The 23,026-nt window shown below is 43.0% G+C and overlaps 2 protein-coding genes across 3 annotated transcripts; one reads left to right on the forward strand and one right to left on the reverse strand.

The window, feature by feature from the left end:
- The first annotated feature begins 349 nt into the window (after positions 1-349).
- Positions 350-15,931, forward strand: sh3gl1b (SH3-domain GRB2-like 1b). Of its 2 annotated transcripts, XM_069150284.1 has the most exons (10): positions 350-817; positions 6,565-6,633; positions 7,107-7,179; positions 7,255-7,398; positions 7,727-7,860; positions 8,091-8,249; positions 10,408-10,511; positions 10,681-10,814; positions 12,245-12,292; positions 13,107-15,931. In XM_069150284.1, exons 1-10 carry the CDS (start codon positions 773-775, stop codon positions 13,298-13,300), a joined length of 1,104 nt encoding a protein of 367 aa, XP_069006385.1. In that variant the 5' UTR covers positions 350-772; the 3' UTR covers positions 13,301-15,931. The 2 variants fall into 2 exon arrangements, with proteins under 2 accessions (XP_069006385.1, XP_069006386.1); XM_069150285.1 differs by lacking the exon at positions 12,245-12,292.
- Positions 15,932-16,686: 755 nt separating this feature from the next.
- On the reverse strand, positions 16,687-22,449 carry mpnd (MPN domain containing). The gene is made up of 13 exons (XM_069150283.1): positions 22,206-22,449; positions 21,522-21,724; positions 21,138-21,359; positions 20,561-20,660; positions 20,408-20,486; positions 20,213-20,309; positions 20,057-20,129; positions 19,874-19,950; positions 19,034-19,202; positions 18,254-18,324; positions 18,026-18,115; positions 17,837-17,929; positions 16,687-17,735 (listed from the first exon to the last, which is right to left on the reverse strand). Exons 1-13 carry the CDS (start codon positions 22,207-22,209, stop codon positions 17,649-17,651), a joined length of 1,365 nt encoding a protein of 454 aa, XP_069006384.1. The 5' UTR covers positions 22,210-22,449; the 3' UTR covers positions 16,687-17,648.
- Between the last annotated feature and the right edge of the window lie 577 nt (positions 22,450-23,026).

Consider the following 23,026-nt stretch of genomic DNA (forward strand, 5'->3'; position numbering starts at 1 on the left):
CATGCACCATAATTTAATACTAATATTAATCCAAAAAACACCATATATATATATATAATAGTAAAACACTGACTGTATACTTTTACTTTTGATACCTTAAGTCCATTTAAATGATCGTACTTAAATACTCGACTTAAGTAAAGATCCTGAATACTTCTTCTACCGCAAGTAATTTTAACATAAAATGGTGTAACATATGAGAACGGGAGCCCTGCTGCAGCAGACAGGCGGGGGCGTTTACCTGCTCCATCCAGCAGGGGGCAGTGTGCGCCAACTTTAAACCAAAACACAGCGTCGCCTCGAAACTCAGGAAACTGATTTCTTCACAAGTGTCTCGGTGCAGATTTGGTGCTTTACGCGCAAGCGAGTCGGGTTTCTTTTATGTATTTATTTATTTTTTTTAAATTTTTTTTTAAATTTTGCTCGCGTTCTTAGTTCAGGAGAAAACATTATTGGTCGGCTTTGTTGGCTTTGAGCGCAACTTCGCTCTGTTATCTGCAGCTGTGTGACAGCGGGAAGAAGAAGAGTCGCTCTCGACGTGGACGTGGTCAGCTGGCGTGTCCCGACTCGGGAGTGAGTGACGGCTCCGCGCTCCTATGAGTCCTCCGGATCACAGTTTTCACCCTGGCCCATTTTCTGACCAAAAAAAAAAAAAAAACCCAACTGTATCGTTAACTTTTTTTTTTTTTTTTGAGGAGGGGGGGGTGTAACATCGCGACCTGTTTTACACCTCCGTTTGGAAGTCGAAGACGAGCCAGGGGAGGGTCCCAAGATGTCTGTCGCGGGCCTGAAGAAGCAGTTTTACAAAGCCAGCCAGGTTTGAGGAAACTTTTCTAAAACCCGCCGAGCAACATGTCACGTTAGCAGCTTTAGCCTCCTTTAGCATCGGCTAACGGTCAGCTAATGTTAATAACGCTTTGTTAACGCGACGCTAGCTGCTAAGTTGTTTTGGGCTCCAGCAGGAAACTACCGTCGCCAACTTTTTATATATATATTTTTTTGTTTGTTTGTTTGTTTGTTTGTTTTGTGGTCAGCGTGTACAATGTTTGTGTTGTTTTTAGTCTCGTTCTTTTAACAGGCAGCGTTCAAGTTAACGTGCATCTTTTCTGACGTGTTTACAATAAGTTAACAGGCTCGTGCGACGTTGATGTTGTTTACAGGTATGACGCGAGTTGTTGTCCTTTTTTATTTATTTATTTTTTAAGTTACACAACTGTGATTTAAGTCCACTTCTTTTGGTAAACACGAGCTGCTTTTTGCTCGAGGGACTATCCGGGTGAGACAGGGGGGGGGGGGGGCTCGTAGAGTTAAAAAACAACAACAACAACAACAACAACAACAAAGTGGTGCAATATCTTCAGAGTCAGGTTTGAAAACAAACATGTCAGCAGGGTGAGAGATTCACGTCCATCGGTACTTTCAGTAACTCCGTCTTCTTTTGAAGTGGAGTCACCTACTTATTTTCCAGCTGTGTTTTGTGTTTCTCTAAATACCAAACCAAAAAAAAAAAAAAAGTCCTACAGTGTCTGAATCTTGCTGTGAGTGTTTTTTTTTTTTTTTTTAATTTGGACCAGCTCTCTCAGTCATGGGAGGGGACGGTGTAACAGATTTTTTTTTTTTCCTTTCTTTTTCTTCCTACCCTTGCTGATCTCAGCAGGAAAGACATTTGGTTTCTGCCCCGGCTTCCTGTCAGGAACAGACTCGGATCCCTGTTGGGTTTTCGTGAGGGGGGAAAAAAAATAAATAAATAACATGATTGAGAAGCTTTCACATCGAGACTTGTTGGTGCCGGACGGAAAAGTAGATCATTTGCAGAAGGTGTTTGAGGGAGATTAAGTGCGTGATAAAGTGACTCTGGGAATGATGCGGAGAAGAGGTGGAAAAGAGTGTACTTTCCCTTTCCCTTTTTTTTTTTTTTTTTTTTTTTTTTTTTTTGGTTTCACTGCATTGCAGCTGCTTTTCTTGCCAAAACTCCACGAGAGTCAATAACAGTCGGCGTAGCGCGGATTTTCTAAACGGGAGGCATGCAGGAAGTTGGCTGTGGAAACGATGTCCTTGCCTTGTAGCTCACATGTCCTTGTTTCTCTCTTTCTCTGTTATTTGTTTTTGGAATAAATGTTACACCCAAAGGGCGCTCAGCGCAGGAACGAAATCACTCTTATGAAAGCTCTAGGTGTAATAGGGAATGAATACTGATAAATAAAGGTATTGCTTACATGGAGAAAGGAAGGAGACTGAGGAAGAGGGTAAATGCTCAACAAGCCGTGTGTTACATGACTCGTCGTGGATGATACAGAAAGTGGACACGGCTAATATCGAACACCTCTGAAAGGACGTTGCAGGGTTTTCATCGCAAGTTAACGAGAAGCCGTGCTGTTGCTGTTGTTACCTGAAGTTTAATACCAGAAAACAGACAACCGTCTGCATCAGAAATGTCTTGTGCCGTTGTTACAACATCCAGTTACCAGCGTATATAAACTGACATTCGGTGGTTATTATTATCTCCCATTTTAAAACTTGACGTGAATTTAAAGGAATCTGTAAGTAGTCGAACAATGTTAATTAATGGCACGTGTCTTTAAAAATAAATTGATTTTGTTGCATTTCCAAAATGTGCAGGTTTTATACGCGGCGCACTTGTTCCCGCTGGTCTACCAAGACACATCACACCAGATGTTAAGACAATGTTCAATCAGACGGGATTAGTTCGGTGGTGAAAAGGAGATTACGGTTTGGTGCAGGGATTAAGCTGGTTTATAGGAGTAATATAGTATTTGTTCTGTAATATAATCCCCGGCTTGCTTTTCATTACTCTCAATCAAGATCAATGAGAGATGCGGGCGGCAGGATGATGGCATTAGTGTTAGAAGATGCTAATTAGGGTTCATTAAAATTAAGGGAAGCCACATGATCTTAATGGCTGTGAGATGATATGAATTTGTTTATCGTCAGGAAGTTTATCTGCTTCCTTTATATGAAGGAATCCGTCCCCTTAGTAAATCTGGTTGTGTTACACTTGTTATGAGAAACATTTTAAATAACTGAGCAGCATTGCGTTTTTAGTTTCGTGTGATTTTTACATCGATGTGATGAAGTAGATGATAAATATATCAATATAAAATTGCGTACAGTGTATTACACAAAGTTGTATTCATATCGCCCGCTTGCAGTGCTGATGAGCTCCTGTGTGTATGAAGAGTGAAATAATTATTCATGATTTTGTTGATTAACTCAATATAACACAGGAGTTACCGTTTGAATTTCAAATCCAGGCTGGTGGAAACTTTATTCAAAGCATAGAAAATAAGAGTTTTCACTTATGTGAATCAAGAAAAAAAGAAAATAAACAATAATAATATTCAAATAGTCCTACTGACTGAACACAAAGACCCATTGTACATGAATGTACTGAAAATGCCAGACAGTTTCTGAGGTACAACTATCAAAACCGCACTTCCTGACCTTTGACAAGTCAAATAAGTTCCTCTTGAAATGTGGTTTGCTCTGATACATTGCTCTCTTTCTCTATTTCGATTTCGAATCCCCTTTCACCTCATTTTCATGTCACCAGTTTGGTTTCTCTCACCGAGTGTTCGAGACCAAATGCTTTATCTATCCAACAACCTTCCTTTTAGCTTTTTGATTCTGTGCTCCAATCTCATTTTGTTTTGCATATGATGGCTTTAACAATAATAGCCGAGATGTATTTTACAGCTATTACGCAAGCAGAGCTACAACCCCCTGAGAATAATGTGACTTTCCACATTTAACTGATCGAGGTCTCTGCATAAATCAGCTTTTTGGGCTTCATGACATCTGAAGCCAAACTAGAGCTTGAACCAGGCTTTGCAATAATGCACTAGCATTTAACTAATACGCAGTCATTATGATGAAAAGGGTACCTGTTATAGACTAATCCCCCTCTGATGGTCTTCGTGTTTATACCAAAACTTGCCTATGATAGCATTCTGGGGATGTTTTTGAGCTCCTTCTCTTAAAGTCTGTGTATATGTAAATAATAATGTTACACTGGCAAAAATGTAATATTGTTTAGTGGCCAACAAATCATCCCAGCAAAGCTTTAAAGCCGACTCGTAGCTAATTTAGTAACGTGTTGTTAAATAGCCAAGTAACCCACATTTTCCACTTGCAATGTTGGATCTCCTCAGAAGTAGGGAGGTAAATGCTGAGCTGGCTGCGAGTCGAGGCCGTATTTTTACTGGTGACCTGAATTTCCCCCCCCCCCCCCCCCCCCCCCCCCCCCGGCCCACCGTCGTGTGCTTTCTGCATACAGCAGAGATACAGCAGCGTAGCTTGAACACTGCTGAATGACAGGGTCTCGCTGCTGCTGAGGGTGAATGAGTAAAAGTGTGCTTTTTAATTTTCTGTTTGTGAGAATACGTTAAAACCATTGTAGCCTCAATGTAGCAGACGCACTCCTGCTTTACTAATCGGTGTACAGAAAGTTATGATATCAGACTTCATGAGAGGCCCAGAAGTCTGTAATTCCAGTAATCACAAAAATGTCACCAACAATAGTTTTGAGTCATTGAGGAAATTACTAAGAACGCCTGTTGCTCTGTCACACGAGTGAACAAGACTTAAGGAAAGAAACATTGTGTCTTAAAAAACCGAACAGGCCTAATAATCTATTTCAGAGAAGGTCGCTGCCTGACAGGATCATGCGGCAAATCTTTTAATAGTCAGGATTTTACCGAATTATACAAGCCTACGAAGTTTAAGTCAGTTTGTACAAATATACAGAAAAAAAATCAGATTTAGTTAAACTTGTTGAAGGGATCCTTCCCAGTTGCCATGCACAGTGGTGCTTTTAGTAAACTAATACTGTCCTCACAGTGGGTTCAAGAACGTCTACCGCAGCATTATACAAAATAAAATCCAAATTGTCCAGATGCAGTTCAAAATTATGTATTCCTTTCTGTGTGTTTCATTAACTTGTCCAGACAGTTTGACTTGCTTCCTCCGGTAATCCGGGTCGTGTTTCATCAAGTATCTGACGAATACAACACAAATCATAATGCAGGGGTTACAATTTGATATATAGCAATATATTGTAAGGAATGGGATACATGGCACTTTTTTTTAATTTTAATTTTTTTTTTATCTTAATATTAGGAAAACAGTCATAGCATAACACTACTTTCTATCTCGGTTTATATTATTACGTTACGAATCAAAAGGCTGAAGATAGATTACAACACTGCTATCCACAAATAATGGGTTTACAAAAATGTCCAATGAACTGCTGTCTGCCATCAATATATGCTTGAAAATTATTCATTCAAAATCAGTCGTGAAATCACAAATCTCAAGTTTATTCATTTGTTTCTTACATCCCTTCCTGTGAATACCGCTGGGCGGAATAATACAACTAATCGGGGCTGTAACGGTTTCCCTCAAACGTTAAATACCCCCAAAGCAGATTCATTACATCCTGCTTTCATTACGTAAGTAAATACAGAAAGTATTGTGGACTGGAATCCTAGCAGAAATTTAAAAGCACAAATTAGTCATTGTGGTTCGCTTTTGTCTTTGTACAACAAGCCTACGATACTCTGTGCTGAAGGAATGTTGTTGCTTGCCATTTTATTTTCTCTTACTGATGAAGGTGGGAGTTGTTTTTCTGCCCGTTCCTTTTGGAGGAACTCTGAATATGGAGATATGCAGCCGGTGAATTCAGCAGTCAAGATTTGAATTATCCTGAAGTCACACCAGTACAGAGTCACTACAGAGACAGAATTACGATTTCATTCAATTTCAACTCCAACTTGTGTCTTCTTTGAAGAACTAGAGAAAAAGAGGGGACACCAACACTTGTGCTGCGTAGAAAAAGAAAAGGGCCTGTTTTCCATTTCCGAGAATTTTGTCTGTGGCCTAAAAACATGCTGCAAGATTTCACTTGGGTAAACATACTCTCAATCAACATCAACAAGTTGTACTATATTGATTGAAATAGAATTGTGGAGTTATTTTTATTTACAGTCGTGATGTTTTTCACACAAACAATACGCTCATCATTGCATGTCCGAGAGTTCGTGCTCACAGAGCCGACATTTGTAAACCAGAGATGTTCTTCAGCTTGTTTCTCACTCAAATCAAAACCTTATGAGCAGCGCTGATGAATTTACACTGTTTGCTCCTTCCTTCCCTTTTCTCCTCTCTCTCTCCCTGTGTCCCTCCCTCCCTCTTTGTCTCCCTGTGTCCCTCCCTCTCTCTCTCTCTGTCTCCCTGTTTCTCCCTCTCTCTCTCTGTCTCCCCTCTCTCTCTCTGTCTCCATGTGTCTCTCCCTCTCTCTCTGTCTCCCTGTCTCTTCCTCTCTCTCTCTGTCTCCATGTGTCTCTCCCTCTCTCTCTGTCTCCCTGTCTCTTCCTCTCTCTCTCTCTCTCTCTGTCTCCCTGTGTCTCACCCTCTCTCTCTGTCTCCCTGTCTCTCCCTGTCTCCCTGTGTCTCACCCTCTCTCTCTCTCTGTCTCACTGTGTCTCTCCCTCAATCTCTGTCTTCCTGTGTCTCTCCCTCTCTGTCTCCCTGTGTCTCACCCTCTAGCTGGTGAGTGAGAAAGTTGGAGGTGCAGAGGGAACCAAACTAGATGATGACTTCAGAGACTTGGAACGGGTAAGAGGCATCTTTCCATGGTCTTAACAGAGAACTATGTTAAATCAAAGCTGTAGGCCTGGAGGATTTTACACAGTACACAAACAGATTGTTGCTTTTTGTGGGACTTCTGTCACATCTGATTTAAAGCCTTACACCATTCACTATTAGTAGAGAACATTTCCTGATCTCAAAGTTTATGAATATAATTATTGATGAATATAATAATGAATTATTAATTCCCATATATTGTGATTTGACCAGCATGTTGAGACTCATCTCAGTATTGTACTTTATAGCATATATTGTTTCCTGAGGTGATTAGAAGGACAAAAACAAAGTGAAGTTTGTCTTTAATTAGCACATAATTGCTAACAGAAGGTTTTGCAGCACCGCCGTCCCCCCCTTCTCCCCACTGTCTCTGTTCTATTTTCATTTTGTGACTAGTGGCTCTGTTGCAAACTTGTAATGCGTGTGCATCCTGTGTTTTGTAGAAAGTAGATGTGACCAGTAAAGCAGTAGTGGAGGTGATCTCCAAAACGTCAGAGTACCTGCAACCCAACCCCGGTGAGAAGAAAACCTGTTGTCGTGCAGGCAGGTGACTTAGAATTAGTTTCAACTCCGTCTCTTTTACATCCACAGCATCACGGGCCAAACTGTCCATGTTGAACACCATGTCTAAGATCCGTGGTCAGGTGAAGAACCCCGGCTATCCCCAGGCCGAGGGGCTGCTAGGAGAGTGTATGTCCAAGTATGGGCGGGACCTCGGAGAGGAAACTAACTTTGGTAAGATATGTTACATATCTACTGTGGTTTACAGCAGTAAATTCTTAGGCATTGATGTGTGTAATTTTAGGTTTTGAAGTATGCGTGTGTGTGTGTGTGTGTGTGTGTGTGTGTGTGTGTGTGGTTTCATTAAAATGCTTAACAAGAGGCTGCACCCAAACTGTTTACAGAGTGTCTCATCAAATGCTTTTTGACTTTTTTTGAGTATTGTACTTGTGTATGTGCGTGTGGGGTTTTGTGAGATACAATCTGTTTCTGCATGTGTGAACTGACGGTGATATAATGCTGTGGTACATTATTTACCTTTCAATCTGTCTGTGTGGTTCAGGCGGAGCTCTAGTAGATGTCGGAGAGTCCATGAAGAGATTGGCGGAAGTCAAAGACTCTCTCGACATCGACGTCAAACAGAACTTTATTGATCCATTGCAAGGGCTCTGTGACAAGGACCTCAGAGAGATTCAGGTATTTGACAGAACAATGTGTTGTTTTCGCGACAGGATAAAAAAAAAAAACCTGTTGGTTAACACTTCGGTTACAGCTACTGTTTTGAAATATGTTGTTCACACCTTTGACTTTTGCATTTCATGAAACAACACAGACTGTAAAGCGTAAACACTTTAAACCACAAAAATGAGCGAGGAGGATTGTTGCACCTCCAAAAACGAACTAAACTACGGCTCTTACCACTTCAGCACCATCTGAAGAAGCTGGAAGGCCGTCGCCTCGACTACGACTACAAGAAAAAGCGTCAGGGCAAGATCCCGGATGAGGAGCTTCGACAAGCCCTGGAGAAGTTTCACGAGTCAAAGGAAGTGGCGGAGAACAGCATGTACAACCTGCTGGAAACCGACGTAAGGACCTTTTAACGTTTAATGTATTTTGTTGACGTCTGTCTTATAAAACATAATTTCAAGCCTGATCCTGCTGCAGTCCAAGACTCCATTCAAAAGTTGTTTTTTTTGTTGTTGTTTTTTTTTCTTTCCTCAACTATATAGATCAGTGGTTCTTAACCTGGGTTCGATCGAACCCCAGGGGAGTCACTCTTAGGGGTTCGGCAGACACACACTGTGGTCAAGTGAGCCGCCGCTTTAAAAATTAATGACCGTCTATTCCTTAAGGTGCGTTCACACCGAGCGCCCCTGAACGCACCTTAAGGAATAGACGGTCATTAATTTTTAAAGCGGCGGCTCACTTGATCGCAGTGTGTGTCTGCCGAACCCCTCGGCAGACACACACTGCGAGGTAGTTTACGTGTACAGACGCGAATGGTTGCGAATGACGCCAATTTCCGTCGGGCAGCGCGAATGACGCTGGAAGCAGCCGTCATTCAGACGCAGTTGTGCGACTACGGATAATATTATGAACCCAGACACAACAAGTATAAAACAGAACTAGTGGTTAGTTCAATGGTGGATGAAGGAAACGGTACTGTTTTTAGGGAGATAAGGCACGGAGATAAGCCCCGCCCCCTCTCAGGCGCGAATGCCGCGAATTACCCAAATACATTTTCAAGCGGCAGCTCACTTGACCCGAGTATCAGCGGCTGACGGCTCGCTTGACCGCAGTAAGACACACGCAGTATAGCTCGGTTCACACTAGCAATGTCGGCCGTTTTTGTCAGTTTTCCAATTACGAAGGGTTCGGTGAATGCACTGATGAAGCTCGCAGGGTTCAGTACCTCCAATAAGGTTAAGAACCACTGATATAGATGGATTATCAGAACCACTGATATAGATGGATTATCAGAACCACTGATATAGATGGATTATGAAGGCATTCCAGTATTCATGGCATTTACCCACTTTGATCATCGTGGAAATAGAACATTTTCAATCCTCAAATCTGAAGACTGAAACAGCTGATTCTGGACTTTTTACAGCAATGTACAGACCAAAGCAAATTCCCTTTCTTTCTTTTCATCATATGTAAATATGAATCCGGAACATTTCAAAGAATAACCTCATTTATTTTCAGCCTGGGCCTTCATATCATTTCTAATGCTATTAACATGGTGACGTGTGAAACATTTCATCACCGGCTTCACTGCAGTGCTTTACGTGGCTTTGGCAAATACACACACACACACACACACACACACACACCCACAGGACAAATGTACACTCGATTAGTTAGACCTGTAAATTGATTAAACACAATAATGACGGCACCGGAGATAAACCCATTTTTAAATGGCTGTAGTTGAGCACTTACTGTTTGGGTTTAGTTTAGGTTTAGGACCTTTGTGCTTTATTATACGGCATCACAGCAGCTCATGGCGTTAATATTGAAGACTGGCTGTCAGAGCGGATAGCACCAGTCCTATCGGGACGGTGTGTCTTTCGTATTTTCATTTTTTTTTTTCACTTGTGTCAACCTCTTTTATGGTGTTCATGGTACTTTATATCAGTGAATTTGTTTGTGGGGGGAAATAAAATTCTGACCTTGGATCTCGCCAAATACATTTTGTTTTTGTAACAGCATTAGTTAGTAACAAACACAAAACGTGGAACACAACCACAAGAGCACAATGCAGCACCCAGATCATGCACAGCACACACTAAAGTTACCTTAAAAAAAAAAGGCACGTGGGGATTCAACGTCTTCATAATTAGTTTTGCGTGACAAAAGATGATTGATATTATGAAAACTCCCAGCCCCACTGAAAGTGGAAGTTTTGCAAAATGATCTTAACTCGGCGTCTAATTATAGTAGCTTTAGATGAGGATGAATGCTCCAGAAAAATCAGACCGTGATTTATTTCTGAAACGAATAAATGAATAATTTATTACACGTTGGCTTCATGGTAATGTGTCTCCAGGGTGCTGTAAATGCCCACACGCAGTTACTGAGGCTTTTTTAGAATGTGTTATTCATTGCCAAGAATGTCTATCCTTTAGAATGACTAACTAGAAACTTAAGCTCAGTGACATTGAGTTACAAGTGATATATTTACGCGTCTGTGTGTCTGTGTGTGTGTGTGTGTGTGTGTGTGCGTGTGTGTGTGTGCAGATAGAGCAGGTGAGCCAGCTCTCATCTCTGGTGGAGTCCCAGCTGCAGTACCACAGACAAGCTGTACAGGTGCTGGAGGAGCTTTCTGACAAACTCCGAGACAGGTGCGGTGACCAACCCTAAAGACACACAAGTACCAGCACACTGTGTAATACATCTGAGGCCGGCAATAATTCAGTCACAGTAACTTCAGACATTTTTTTTTTGTTTTTTTGTGGAGGTTTGGAAACGTACGTGTGACTCCTGTCAAATTAATGTTATCTTTTTGAGCAGGATGAGTGACGCTCAGACTCGACCAAGACGTGAATACACACCAAAGCCCAAACCTATCTTAGACATCGGAGACAACAACCATTCAAACGGCAGCTACTCGACCTCAATGGCCCCCCCACCTTCACGCAACTCAGGTAAGAAATTGTTGAAAGGAGGTAAAAAAAACAACAACAACAATATTTTGATATTTGGAAGTGAAGATCAGGATCAACAATTTATCATTTTACCATGACCACAAAATGGGTTTGTACATTTACAGATGTGTTGACAAAACAAGCAACAATTAAAAACTCCCGCTTTCATTATTATTAAGGCCACAAAATGTCAGTCGGGAAGATATGTGGAGAAGAGCTGCCAACCAACGGCAACCAAACGTACAACTATTTCTACTAACACAGAAGTTGTAGCACACAGAAAACTCACTGACAGAATGTTAACTGAAAGTCCTCCACATTTGCCAACATGATTGCTCAACAACTGCAACCAGTCAGTATCACCGAGCACAAATATGTGAAGCTCGTGCAGTGCGGATCTTTTTCTCCAGGCTGAACGAGGATTTGTAAATGATGGCATGCACTGAATGTTTGACTGTTGAAGTGTTCAGACGACTTCACTTTGCTTTTGACTGAGAAAGTGTGTGTGTGTTAGTGTGTATGTATGTATGTATATGTATGTTAGTGTGTGTGTGTGTGTGTGTGTGTGTGTTAGTGTGTATGTATATGTGTGTGTGTGTGTGTGTGTGTGTATGTGTGTGTGTGTGTGTCTCATCTGTTGGCCTTTCGCCAACTGACTGTATGTCAGTGTGTGTGTGTGTGTGTGTGTGTCTGTGTATGTATGTGTGAGTGAGTGTGTGTGTGTGTGTGTTAGTGTGTATGTATGTATATGTATGTTAGTGTGTGTGTGTTAGTGTGTGTGTGTGTGTGTGTGTGTGTGTGTGTGTGTGTGTCTCATCTGTTGGCCTTTCGCCAACTGACTGTATGTCAGTGTGTGTGTGTGTGTGTGTGTGTGTGTGTGTGTGTGTGTGTGTGTGTATGTGTGAGTGAGTGTGTGTGTGTGTGTGTGTGTGTGTGTGTTAGTGTGTATGTATGTATATGTATGTTAGTGTGTGTGTGTGTGTGTGTGTATGTATATGTGTATATGTGTGTGTGTGTGTGTGTGTGTGTGTCTCATCTGTTGGCCTTTCGCCAACTGACTATGTCAGTGTGTGTGTGTGTGTGTGTCTGTGTATGTATGTGTGAGTGAGTGTGTGTGTGTGTGTGTGTGTTAGTGTGTATGTATGTATATGTATGTTAGTGTGTGTGTGTATATGTGTGTGTGTGTGTGTGTGTGTGTGTGTGTGTGTGTGTGTGTGTGTGTGTGTGTGTGTGTCTCATCTGTTGGCCTTTCGCCAACTGACTGTATTTCAGTGTGTGTGTGTGTGTTAGTGTGTATGTATATGTGTGTGTGTGTGTGTGTGTGTGTGTGTGTGTGTGTGTGTGTGTGTGTGTGTGTGTGTGTGTGTGTCTCTCTCATCTGTTGGCTTTTCACCAACTGACCTTGTTCTTCCTTCCTATGACATCATCAGATCCGTCTTTTCACTCGGCCAGATTGTCATTTCGGAAACCAGGATTGTGTGAGTCGCAGATTGTGTGGGCCATTTGTCATTATTTTGGCACAAGAATTTTTTTGTGGTCTTGAACTGCTCCAGTGTGGGTGCGTGCGTGTGTTTGCAGTTTCTGGAGTGCAATGTAGGAAGTAGGGTAAAAGTTGCTTCTCGTAGGTGTTACAGATAATCAGTGATTTATTGTGCATGTATCGATGAACAACACGCATGCGATTTGTAGTGAACTCCCCATTCTGTCTTTTAAATACTGCAACCTGACTTCACGATGATATGACTTGTTTTTAAAGTTGTAGAAGCTCGAATGGCCACATGACCACGATTTAAAAACACACATTTAGTAAAACACGGAGAAGGAGTGACCGAAGCGTTCCCCAGCTCGAGCCTGCCCGGCGGGTCTGCTGCGCGAACTCGACACAATGAGAAAATTGTTTGGCAACAGAAAAGCCTGGTTTGTCTTGTGTGCAGAGCTCCACTCTCCTCTGCTGATCTACGTGAGGTCACAGAGAAGGAGTCGGAGGAGTCAAGAGAACGAAGGAGGGAGGACGACGGTCAGCCGGAAACCTGCTGTCCAGAGGACGGTGCAGTTCGTAGTCAAAAGATTCGGCTGGTCGGCACTCAATGAGCTTGTTTGCAGCGCCGCGTTGACGTGGGTCTGACCGCGCCGCGTACCGACGGCACACTAATATTCAAAAGCAAGTGCGATCGCACGCGGGCGGCATTTTTTTTTTTTTTTTTTTTTTTTTGCTTGCTTGCCGTGTCGGAGTGTCTTGATATTTCCTCCGCACTCTCCAGCTTCCTCATCCTTTCTTTCCTTCCTTCTCAGCCCCGGAGCAGCCGAGCTGCAAGGCGCTGTACGACTTCGAGCCGGAGAACGAAGGAGAGCTGGGCTTCCGCGAGGGGGACATCATCACCCTGACCAATCAGATCGACGAGAACTGGTACGAGGGCATGCTGAACGGCCAGTCGGGATTCTTCCCTCTCAACTACGTCGAGGTCCTCGTTCCTTTGCCACACTAATATAAAGAGAGAGCTGAGAGCAGACTGATGTAGAGGAGGAGGGGAGAGGAAGTAGAGTTTAGTGTGGAGGGAGCGAAGAGAAGACAGGGGATGGTCCACAGAGGTTTCATTTTCACCCTCGGCTCCGACATCACCGCCGCGACAGATGGGCACTTTTTGTCACCTGGAGTTCTGGAGAAGACGGTCACGGTTTCAAAGTCCAGACCAGAACGCTAACCTGTTTACTCAAAGGTAAAAGGATCCAGACTAGCATGGAGACAAAGTGTTTTTATTTGTGACCTGACAGTAAGACACATTTCTTGAGGAAAAACGGATCAAACCTTTGTAAGCAATATCTTTTTAAACTACAAATTCATTATTTCAAAAAAAACAGACTTTGTATTAAATTAGGTTGCCATAACTGGGGTGACACATTCAGATCACTCTTTTTGCGTGACTGCAGTCTGTTTAAAACTCAGGTTGGTCACCAACTTCACAGTCAGTTTTTAGAAGCCAATTCAAACCTCAGTAAATGCTGACTGAATATTATCCTCATTTCAAAACTGAAGTGTCGTTGGTGCCTTAACTACGTCTCTTGATGCCATCTGCTGGCACGACTGAGAATTACTTTCACCTAAACTAAAATGGAACTTCACATGACTAAAAACAGTTTAACTGGTTGTATTATGAAAAAGAAAAAGTACTGCATTTACATTTTTAATGAGTAACACGAGCCAAAATTTGCATCTGAATTGAGATTTTTCAGGTTCGGGGCCTATTTGTGTTGCTCCTTTTTTTCTTTTTTTTTTTTTTAAAAATCTACATAAAGCTGTCCAGTGACGATAGCTCCAGTACACAACAGGCCTTTGCTTCAGTATTTGATTTATGTCAGCCTCAACCGACTACAGTAGTTTTTAAGACTTGAACTGGATACTGAATACGTGAGCGAAAATATTCTTATTGCACCTTGGTCCTCAAATGAGATTGACGTGTGTGTGTGTGTGTGACAGGCTTACTCCACCATTACACACAGACCCAAAGTTAAAATGCAGAGGTTGCACCTTTATGTCACTTAAAGCAGACGTGTGTCTGTTGCCTAGAAACGCTGAAAGATGAGTTGTTTAATGGTTGCCTGCTAGTCTGTTCAATAGAGGAGACAGAGCCAAAAAAAAAAGACTTAATGAAATGCAATAGAAACATATCGCTTAGTGCGCCGGTTTGTTCGACTGCGAATGATTTTGTAACACAGCCATATATTCATTTAGTTTGGGGCTCGTTTATCATAACATGTTAAGCCTTTTCCTTTTTCTCAGCCGTTTGACCCCCGTTTTGGCTCCCGTCATAACTCTATGCAGAGCCTGAATTGATGCTGCTGGCAGCAACTCTGTCTCTTGTGTTCATCACTAACTGTCCAGCTGTTGCCGTCTGTCCTCTCGTCTGAGAGAATGTGAAACTCATCTGTAGTCTGACTCTGTAACTCTTAATCCTTCACAAAGGCTCTGATTTGATAGCTTTTGTAGAATATTGGGCTGACGGAGGCAAATGTTTAAATTGTCCAGACAAGGCTGGCTTCTTGTTCTGGATTTAGCCACGGTCCACGCCTGCAGTTCGAGGGAAAGAGCTTGAATTCATAGGGAAACCATCAAGGGAAATGTAATTGTAAGCTGTTGTCCATTTGGATTAATGTGGAGAACCTTTGTTACTATTTACCTTTAGTCCAGCAAATTTTTACTTGTCTGGGGTAAAAAAAAAAAAAAAATGAAAAAAAAGAAATGAAAAGAAAAGAAAAAAAAAGAAAAAAGTTATAACTGTGAATGTCAGATTTGGGCTCTTTGACTGTTTGCAGTATCTTTCTGCTTCATTTCCCCTCTTTTATCAGTGTTTGTCCATCACTCCGAGCTGCCAAACACTTCCCTCGTCTAATATGTTTACATCTCTGGCCTTTAACACATTTCACCTCTTGTATGACGTTCAGGGTGATAGGAGGTGCTGTCTGGATCACAGTGTCCATTCTAGTTTTGTTTTAGTGCCTTTGGAAAAGAAAGCAGGGAAAGTACCCCGACCTAATACAGCAACCAAAACCTAACCTAGCGACTTAAAACGTGGTCAAGAATTTCTTTTTTCTACTTTTGGTTTTTATTTCGAGTCATGGGCACTTTCCTTTGTAAAGATTAAATGCATGTGTGCGTTTATTTCTTCACGTTGATGACACTACAGGCAGTTTACTGGACATGTTTAGAATAATGTGAGGTCTATCAGCAGATCACCAGTGGAAACTGTTATTTTTTTATGTCGATTTTAATCCGTTTTTGAAAAAAAAAAAAAAGTCCCACTGATTTCTTTTCTTTAAGGGTTATGTATGTGTTTAATCAGTCTTAAATTCTCTTTTTGAACAACATTAAATCATCCCGGCTCTCTATAGTATTATTTTTTATATACCAGACTTTAAAACATTTAAATTAATCTTTGCATGTAGTCCTATATTTCACTGAGTCAGTGTATATCTTAGATTTAAGTTGCCTTTTTACTTTTGGTATAAATACCGAATTTAACTGCAATATTTTTGTCTTTTATTATCACAGTATTTGTACGTGCTTCTTTCTTGTCTCCCACCTCCCCCATTCATACAATAAATAAAAAGAAAAAATATGTTCTCGTTGTGTTTGTAGTGAGGACACCAAAGTATAGTTTTGTTGTTGTGTTTTATAGATTTGAGAGCAGTGAAGAATACACAAAAAAAAAAACATAAGGAACTATTTCTCAGAGCTCGGATTTATATGCTGTCGCGGTCGGATGCTTACAGGCACTCATGGGCATGAATGTCATGGCAATATTGGGGATTTATTCATTTCTTTGAGTTCTTTTTTTAGGGGCAAAATGAGTGTACAACCTACATCCTTGGTATAAAAAAAAAAAAAATCCAAGAATTGGTGCAGAAGTTTTCAAATCTAGACAGGGTCAAAATCATACACGTAATATTTTGTTGAATGTCTTTTAGCAAGTTACACCTTGACCAGTTGTTTGAAGTAGCCATCGACGAGCCTCCGGCAGGATTCTGGTTGGACGTCTGACCACTTTTCTCAGCAGAATTGACACACTTTAAACAAATCTGTTGCTTTTTTTTTGGGGGGCACCGACTCAACTTTGAAGCACGTTCCACATATTTCCAGTAGGGTTGACGTCAGAAACCGACTAAAAGCCCCCCAAAAAAAGTACAACTTGTGTTCCAAATTCTTTCTTTTCTATCAAAGATGAATGTTGTACACTTATTCTGCCCGAGAGAACGATCAATTCAAAGAAGTATTTCAAATACCAATATTGCCCTGACATTCAAGTGCATTATAAATACATGTAAACTGTATATACTGCGTATTTACAATGAAGTGAACAAATACCAGCCAGTCGTGTTTAAATAGTTCCAGTGTGTATATTTTAATGCTCAGTGGATCATCAATCAGCAGGCTTAAGGCAATGCTCTGTCCTCACACGTGTGTGTGTCACACAGTCCACAGCTAGTAATAAATACAGTACAAGGTAAAAGAGAAAGCAAACATCTGTCCGAACCAACAGGACTCGTGTCTCACATAACCTGACAGGGAGACAGTAGACGGGCACACACGGGCGCGCGCACACACACACACACACACACACACACACACACACCTGTTTCATTACATGAGTGGACTTAATCTGTATGGTACAGCGGATTTACTTGCACCACATGCAACCCTTCAATTTGACAAACATTCAGTAAACCTATTGCAGAGTACAGTTTAGGTCAAACACAGACACCTTTGCATAAGCTGCTAATGAACTGTAGTATTTTGTTTTTTTGTCCTACTTGTTTTTACTTTTTCCCCCACCACTGTTCCATTGGTTAAGTCTACAAAGGCAATTACAAGACATTAAGAGTTTACGTTGTACATATCTGGCAATGTCTGCTCACTCTGCAGGATCCCGACAAAAATAGGCACATAGGTCCATGTGGAAAAGGTCAGAGGCCGGTGAAGCAGCTTGATTTCTTCTTTATAAAATGGTTCTATGTGATGTCCTTCTGTCAAATATTGGTTTTGTTTGTCCGATTTGATGCTGTTTGGGTTTCAATTGTATTTCTGTGTGTTTTTGTCACTGGTAAATACCACCTACTATCACAGATGTAGCACCCCAAGAGTCACTCAAGTGTTTTTGAACCCACAATAATGCTGTATAAAAAAATAAATGAAGTACCACTCAGGCATGAGAGCATTCAAGGCATCTACATGTCTTCCGAGCAGGTTTTACATCTTGCGCCCGTTACACCCGTTCTGGCAGCTCTGCAAAGAAAAAACGGGTTTGAAGCGGGACGATTTGAGACGGAGCGCCGACACGCTCAGATCATGTGGCACAGCTGACTGTAGACATGTTCTAAGATCTGAGAGTAGGCCTGGTCTTTGGGGGCGTGGCAACTCAGAGAGCCCTGAAGAGGAAGACAAGCAAGGTCAGCCGCGTCACTATCCACTGTATCATCTTGTCAACGTACGAGGCGAGCTGATTTTGGTTTTCTTGAACTCATCCTACCTTTATCTTGTCCATCATGGTCGTGTCGGGACACCAGTGTTGGTTGAACTGGACGAGGTCGGGAGCTGCTCTGTAGTAGTCGACCAGCAGGATCTGCGTAGGAATTACAATGAGCTTTTTCTAACCGTTTCAATTTAAATTGAGGTTTTCGACAGTATCTCCGCAGGACTGAGGCCGCAGTATCAGTACCATCTCGTTAAGAACGTCACTGGTGAGGAAGTTGTCCTGCACGTAGGTAACCTCGACAGCCACTGGGATGCCGTGGTCATTAGGCCGTTGCTGCAGAAAGGGAGAAGACGTTTAGCAGAAATCTGTCAGTCGTAATCCACAGTGTAATTAACACCTGAACTAAGTGAAAGAGCCGTGAAATATGTGGGTAAGAGGTTTAAAATCGAATAATTATGTCTGTGTCCTAACCTCCGGTGGCGGTACGACCCAGAATGGAGTTATTGTGGAGGCCACACCTTGATTTCCGTGATAATATGGACCTGAAAAAGAAAAGCGCAAATGACCTTCAATCTGCCTGGAGAACTAAGATTCATGACCGTGATGGTGCCTTCACATGCCACGCCAAAGTCTGGAAATACAAGTTGTTCCGGATTTGGAAATTAAATGTCCTATTAAGGTATTAATTTTAATTTAGCAAAAGTCAGTTTGGCTCAGTTCCTACTGACTTATGATCCTTTCAGCACTGCAGAATGAGTTGTTATTTGTCTACTGGAACTGAACGACGTACCCACTTTGCATCCTTTACTCTGTTTTGCCTGAAAATGACTGCAAAAAAAAAAAAATTAACAATGAAAGTAACGTTCATAAAGTGAAGAATGACAGCTCCCGTTTCCTTCTGACTTCACACCTTTTTGTCGTGAGTAACACAAGAACACGGCGGCTTTGTAACCGATCTGACAAGTAGCGTCTCGTCTCACTCTTTAATCACCACTGTGTATAGCTGGCTCGTTACCTGTCTGCACTACTTATTACCTGTTCATCAACTGTTTTGTCATCAGTCATTTTATCTGCTGCCACCTCATCGCAACGTTATTCCATTCCAAAATGAAAGTTTTGGACAGCAAAACTCATGGGTCACTGTTTCTGATACTGCAAAACACCAATGAGTAAAACCAGATAATAATAATAATAATAATAATAATCGATCACATCATCGTAGTACCCCACTGTATCCACACAGACACTCACCACAGATGATGCCCAGGCAGGGCTGGAAGCCGTTGTTTGAGCCCTGCAGCCTCAGCTGATGGTCCATCTGGGAGTCGATGTCCTGCAGCGACGGCAGGGCCGGACCTCGCGGGTGACTGTGGTACCAGCCCACCAACGACAGCCCGCGCATGAACAGGTTCTGACAGATCTGGAACAATGGTAAACATTGAAACACACTGGTTGGGACAAAAAAAAAAAAAAAAAAAAAAAAAGTGTGAGGTTGGTAATGCTTTAAATGTTTGTTCCACCGGAGTAAAAAGTAAAGAGAGTGGTTCGTTTTTATGGACGTCGTCAGGTCACAGAGGAAACTCGGTGATGATTTAAAAAAAAATGATTTGGGCAATGTTCAAAAAAAGTAAATCTGCAGAGACCTAAAATGTGATATTCAGTAACAGTTACAGTTTGGCTTTTAGTTAAATCTCCCAACTGCACGGTTTCTGCATTTCATATTCAGTACAGTAACGGTTCATTTTCAGCACCTAATATTACAGTTTAAAAACTGTGTATTTCTATACTTTTGCACATGTTAATGCACAAAACCGAAGCATGCCGACTATTTTAAAGACTGTTAACAGAATTGAGCCAGACTTTAAGCCGTCTTTAAGTGCAGAAATGCCAACAACCTTTACTTCCCAGTGATGGAAATTCAAGAGTTTGTTCTTTAGTTTCTGGAGAGAAGCTTCTTGACAAGTGTTGGCTGCTGAGCTATCCCGGGCTACAGGGAGAACTTTTTTTTAAAGTGGGTGTCTTTCACCTTCAAGTTTCCTGAAGTCACGCATGCTCCTCGTGCAGACTACTGATTCAGTGTTGGTGTGTTACCTCCTCCTCAACAGCAGAGGCCGAGTCTCTGTCTGCCAGCCTGGTCCGACAGGGGAAAGCCCTTAAGACTGTCAGCACTGAAACACGGCAAAAGGAAAGTGAGCTTCAGTTTGATCTTTTAACGTGTACAGTAATACTTCATAGCGGTTACTTTCTTATTCCAGTACACATAGTCGCACTCACGCTGTGTATTGGTGTCCCATCGCCCTCCGAGGTATCCCACCACCTCACTGGTGGTCAGGTGGCAGTGGAAGTCCTACGGAGGACAAGAAAACCAGGTTACATCGTCCTTTAACTATGTCGTCCATATTCCCTCCTTTAAAACCAGTTCGCACTTACCATTAGCAGCAGTACGTTACTGGACACGGCCACATTGAAAGGCTGGAATCTGTTGATGGCTGAGAAGGCTGACAGCTCCACCAGCGTGTGCGGATCTCTGAGGATGCAGGTGTTCCAAGTGTCCGTCACACTCTAAGTCACTTCATGCACAGTACACTGAACACACGGTATCAAGCTGTATAGACAAGGCGGTACCTGGCAGCATCTCTGGTGCCCAAGGTGCAATATCTGACAGGGACTCTCTCTCTGTCAGTTCTCCGAGAAACCATCACGTCTGGAACACAGTAGAGACGGACATTAGTTTCCCTCCTTGTTCGGAGAAGAAAAGAAAAGACAGCTCGATTATACCATGCAATCCAGGTTTGCTGTTCTTGTTCTTCTCTTCAGCCTGCACGGCTGTCTTCCCTTCCTCCTCGTCCTCGTCATCATCCTCCTCACTCACCAGGCTCTAGCATCACAAGAAATGAACATATAAAGGACAATTGAAGGTTCGTAAACACACCGGTATATATTCATTTTATTATACTGAATTGTGTATTGTTAAATGACACCACAACCGGAGACTTGTATGTTAACAAAGTGCCGTCCTTTTTCTTCTCAATGATTTCATCATCCCTCTTTCACGGTCGGTGATGTCATTGTGTTTCACCGCTTCTCTGCACGTCAAAGAGTCACCCACGGCTAAAAAAAACAAAAGTCCACCGAGTTGACCAGCTGTTCTCCAGTTTGGGCTGCACTATGCCATCAACGTGTTTAAAGGCTTCGTCATCCCTTCCTTTAACCTCGAAACAACTCCTTTTTTTTTGTCTCAGTACTGAATCCGCGGCGAAGGACATTTTGGTCTTTTCACCGTTTAAGTAAAACTTCGGGTCAGGGTGTTTGGTGGACGCGTTGGAAGTTACAGATTCCACCGTCCGTCACTCACCATGTCTGCGCTGGGTTGATACTTGTGCAGCCAGGTGGTTTTGTACTGGACCAGCTTCTGGCCCCGGTAGCGCACAGACGCCCAGCCGCAGCCAGACTTCTTGGCCGGGTTGACCAGACGTTTACAGTGTGTTGCCCAGGCACTGGGGGAGTTGAAGATCTGGCCCGTCTCCACCCATCGGATTTTCCCGTCATTCAACAGGTCTCCCACAAAGTTCTTACCCTGTAAAATGCAAGGGGAGAACAAAACAACGAGTGTGTGTTAGTTTAACTCTTTAAAGCCACTGCTTGGTGTATTGCGACCTCGGGGTGCGACCGTCATACGACATCTCTATTAACAATGAATAACATCGTCCGTGTCCCGCCGCGCTGCGTGTGTTATCACCAGATAGTGGATGGCTAACACGCCGTCCCCCGGCTCCACCAGGCCGTCCTTGAGCAGCACCCTCAGGGTGATGCCTCGCCGGGTCAGCAGGGAGCCCCGGCCCGAGCTGGACCGCAGGTCTGCCTCCTCCCCTCCGCTCAGCTCCTCCTCATCCTCCTCGCCTCCGTCCTCCACCACCTGTGGAGAGCTGGGTGGCTCCGAGCCTGCGAACATTCACACACGGAGGATCATCAGGTTCGGCTGGCTGCGATGAGTGGGTGTCTAAAACAAAACCCAGAGTCCTGGCTGCTTACGCTGCACGGATTTAATGTGGCCTCCTGTGAAAGGTCGTATTACCCGGTCTTTAAAACATCTGCACATCAGCAGCAAAAAGTCGTCGTAAATGTCCCATTATTTTAATTATAATGACTTTCTAATGAAGGCTTCAGTTTAATGGCTGCCAGCATTCCCTCCTAATTGCGGCGTGCTAATAATGATAGCTATCCAGTTATTGGCGAAAGGAATCTCCGGAGGGACGAAATAGCCCAAAGATAATCTAAATTGGCATTTCATTAATTACGGCTAAGCTACGCTTGGCCTTTGTCTCCACCTCCCATTAGGCTGTAGTCCGCAAGAAGAGGCCCTGCTCCTCCTCAGTTAATTTCCTTCAGAATCGCAATTAAAGCCCTCTTTCATTCTTCTCACCCATATCTCTGAAAGCGCCTTTAAAATCCAACTCGGTCCGAAAGCGGCTCCTTTTCGGGGCACTTTGTGGGGGGCTGCGCGGGGTCTGAGCTGCGGGCGGATTTTCACAGATACCACTTCGCCGGGACTAGCTCCGGCTATTATTCAAAACCATAAAATGAAGGCGTCTGCGGCTCTGCAGTGTAGTTTCCTTGTTGTGTTGCTTTAATGTCAGTTCCCCTCCCCTTTCTTTCTCCCTCTCCCCGTCCTTGTCACTCTCCCTTGTGTTCTCCTCCACGGGTCCGTCTGACGCGCCGTGCCCGCCCGGAGCCTCCCTTGCGCCCCCCCCCACCCCCCAAAAAAAAAATATATATATATATTTACCAGCTTCTTCGCCGAAACTGCACCACAAACCCCCAAATAACGCGGCGGCGGAATCGTGCGAGGAGCGATCTGAAACGTGCTTAATAATGTCAACTATGTCGCGTTAAATGCGCGTTTCCTCCGGAAATCCTGGAGATAATGGGACGTTTGTGCGTAAGAAACACTGAGCTGGAGCCGTTTGCGTGGTGTTAAAACGCGACCCCCGACCTCCTGCTGACACTGTGTTTATTCTGTGGTTTTCTTCACTACACCGAGATGTTCCCTTCTTTATCTTCCGAAAAAAATCGGCACATTTACCGGGAAGCAGCCTGCGGAGGGCAGCAAACCTCCAGCAGTCCGACTTCCGCTCCTTCTTACCCCACCTGGTGGCTGCACGGGCGGGCGCTCATTCTCACTACGACCAGGCCAGCTGGAGCCTCCACAAGGGGTGGGAACTGACCAAGGCGATATGGAGCCTA

This window comes from Embiotoca jacksoni, unplaced genomic scaffold, assembly GCF_022577435.1.
Source record: "Embiotoca jacksoni isolate LCO1_2020_lvr unplaced genomic scaffold, fEmbJac1.0.p SCAF_16, whole genome shotgun sequence".
NCBI lineage: Eukaryota > Metazoa > Chordata > Actinopteri > Embiotocidae > Embiotoca > Embiotoca jacksoni.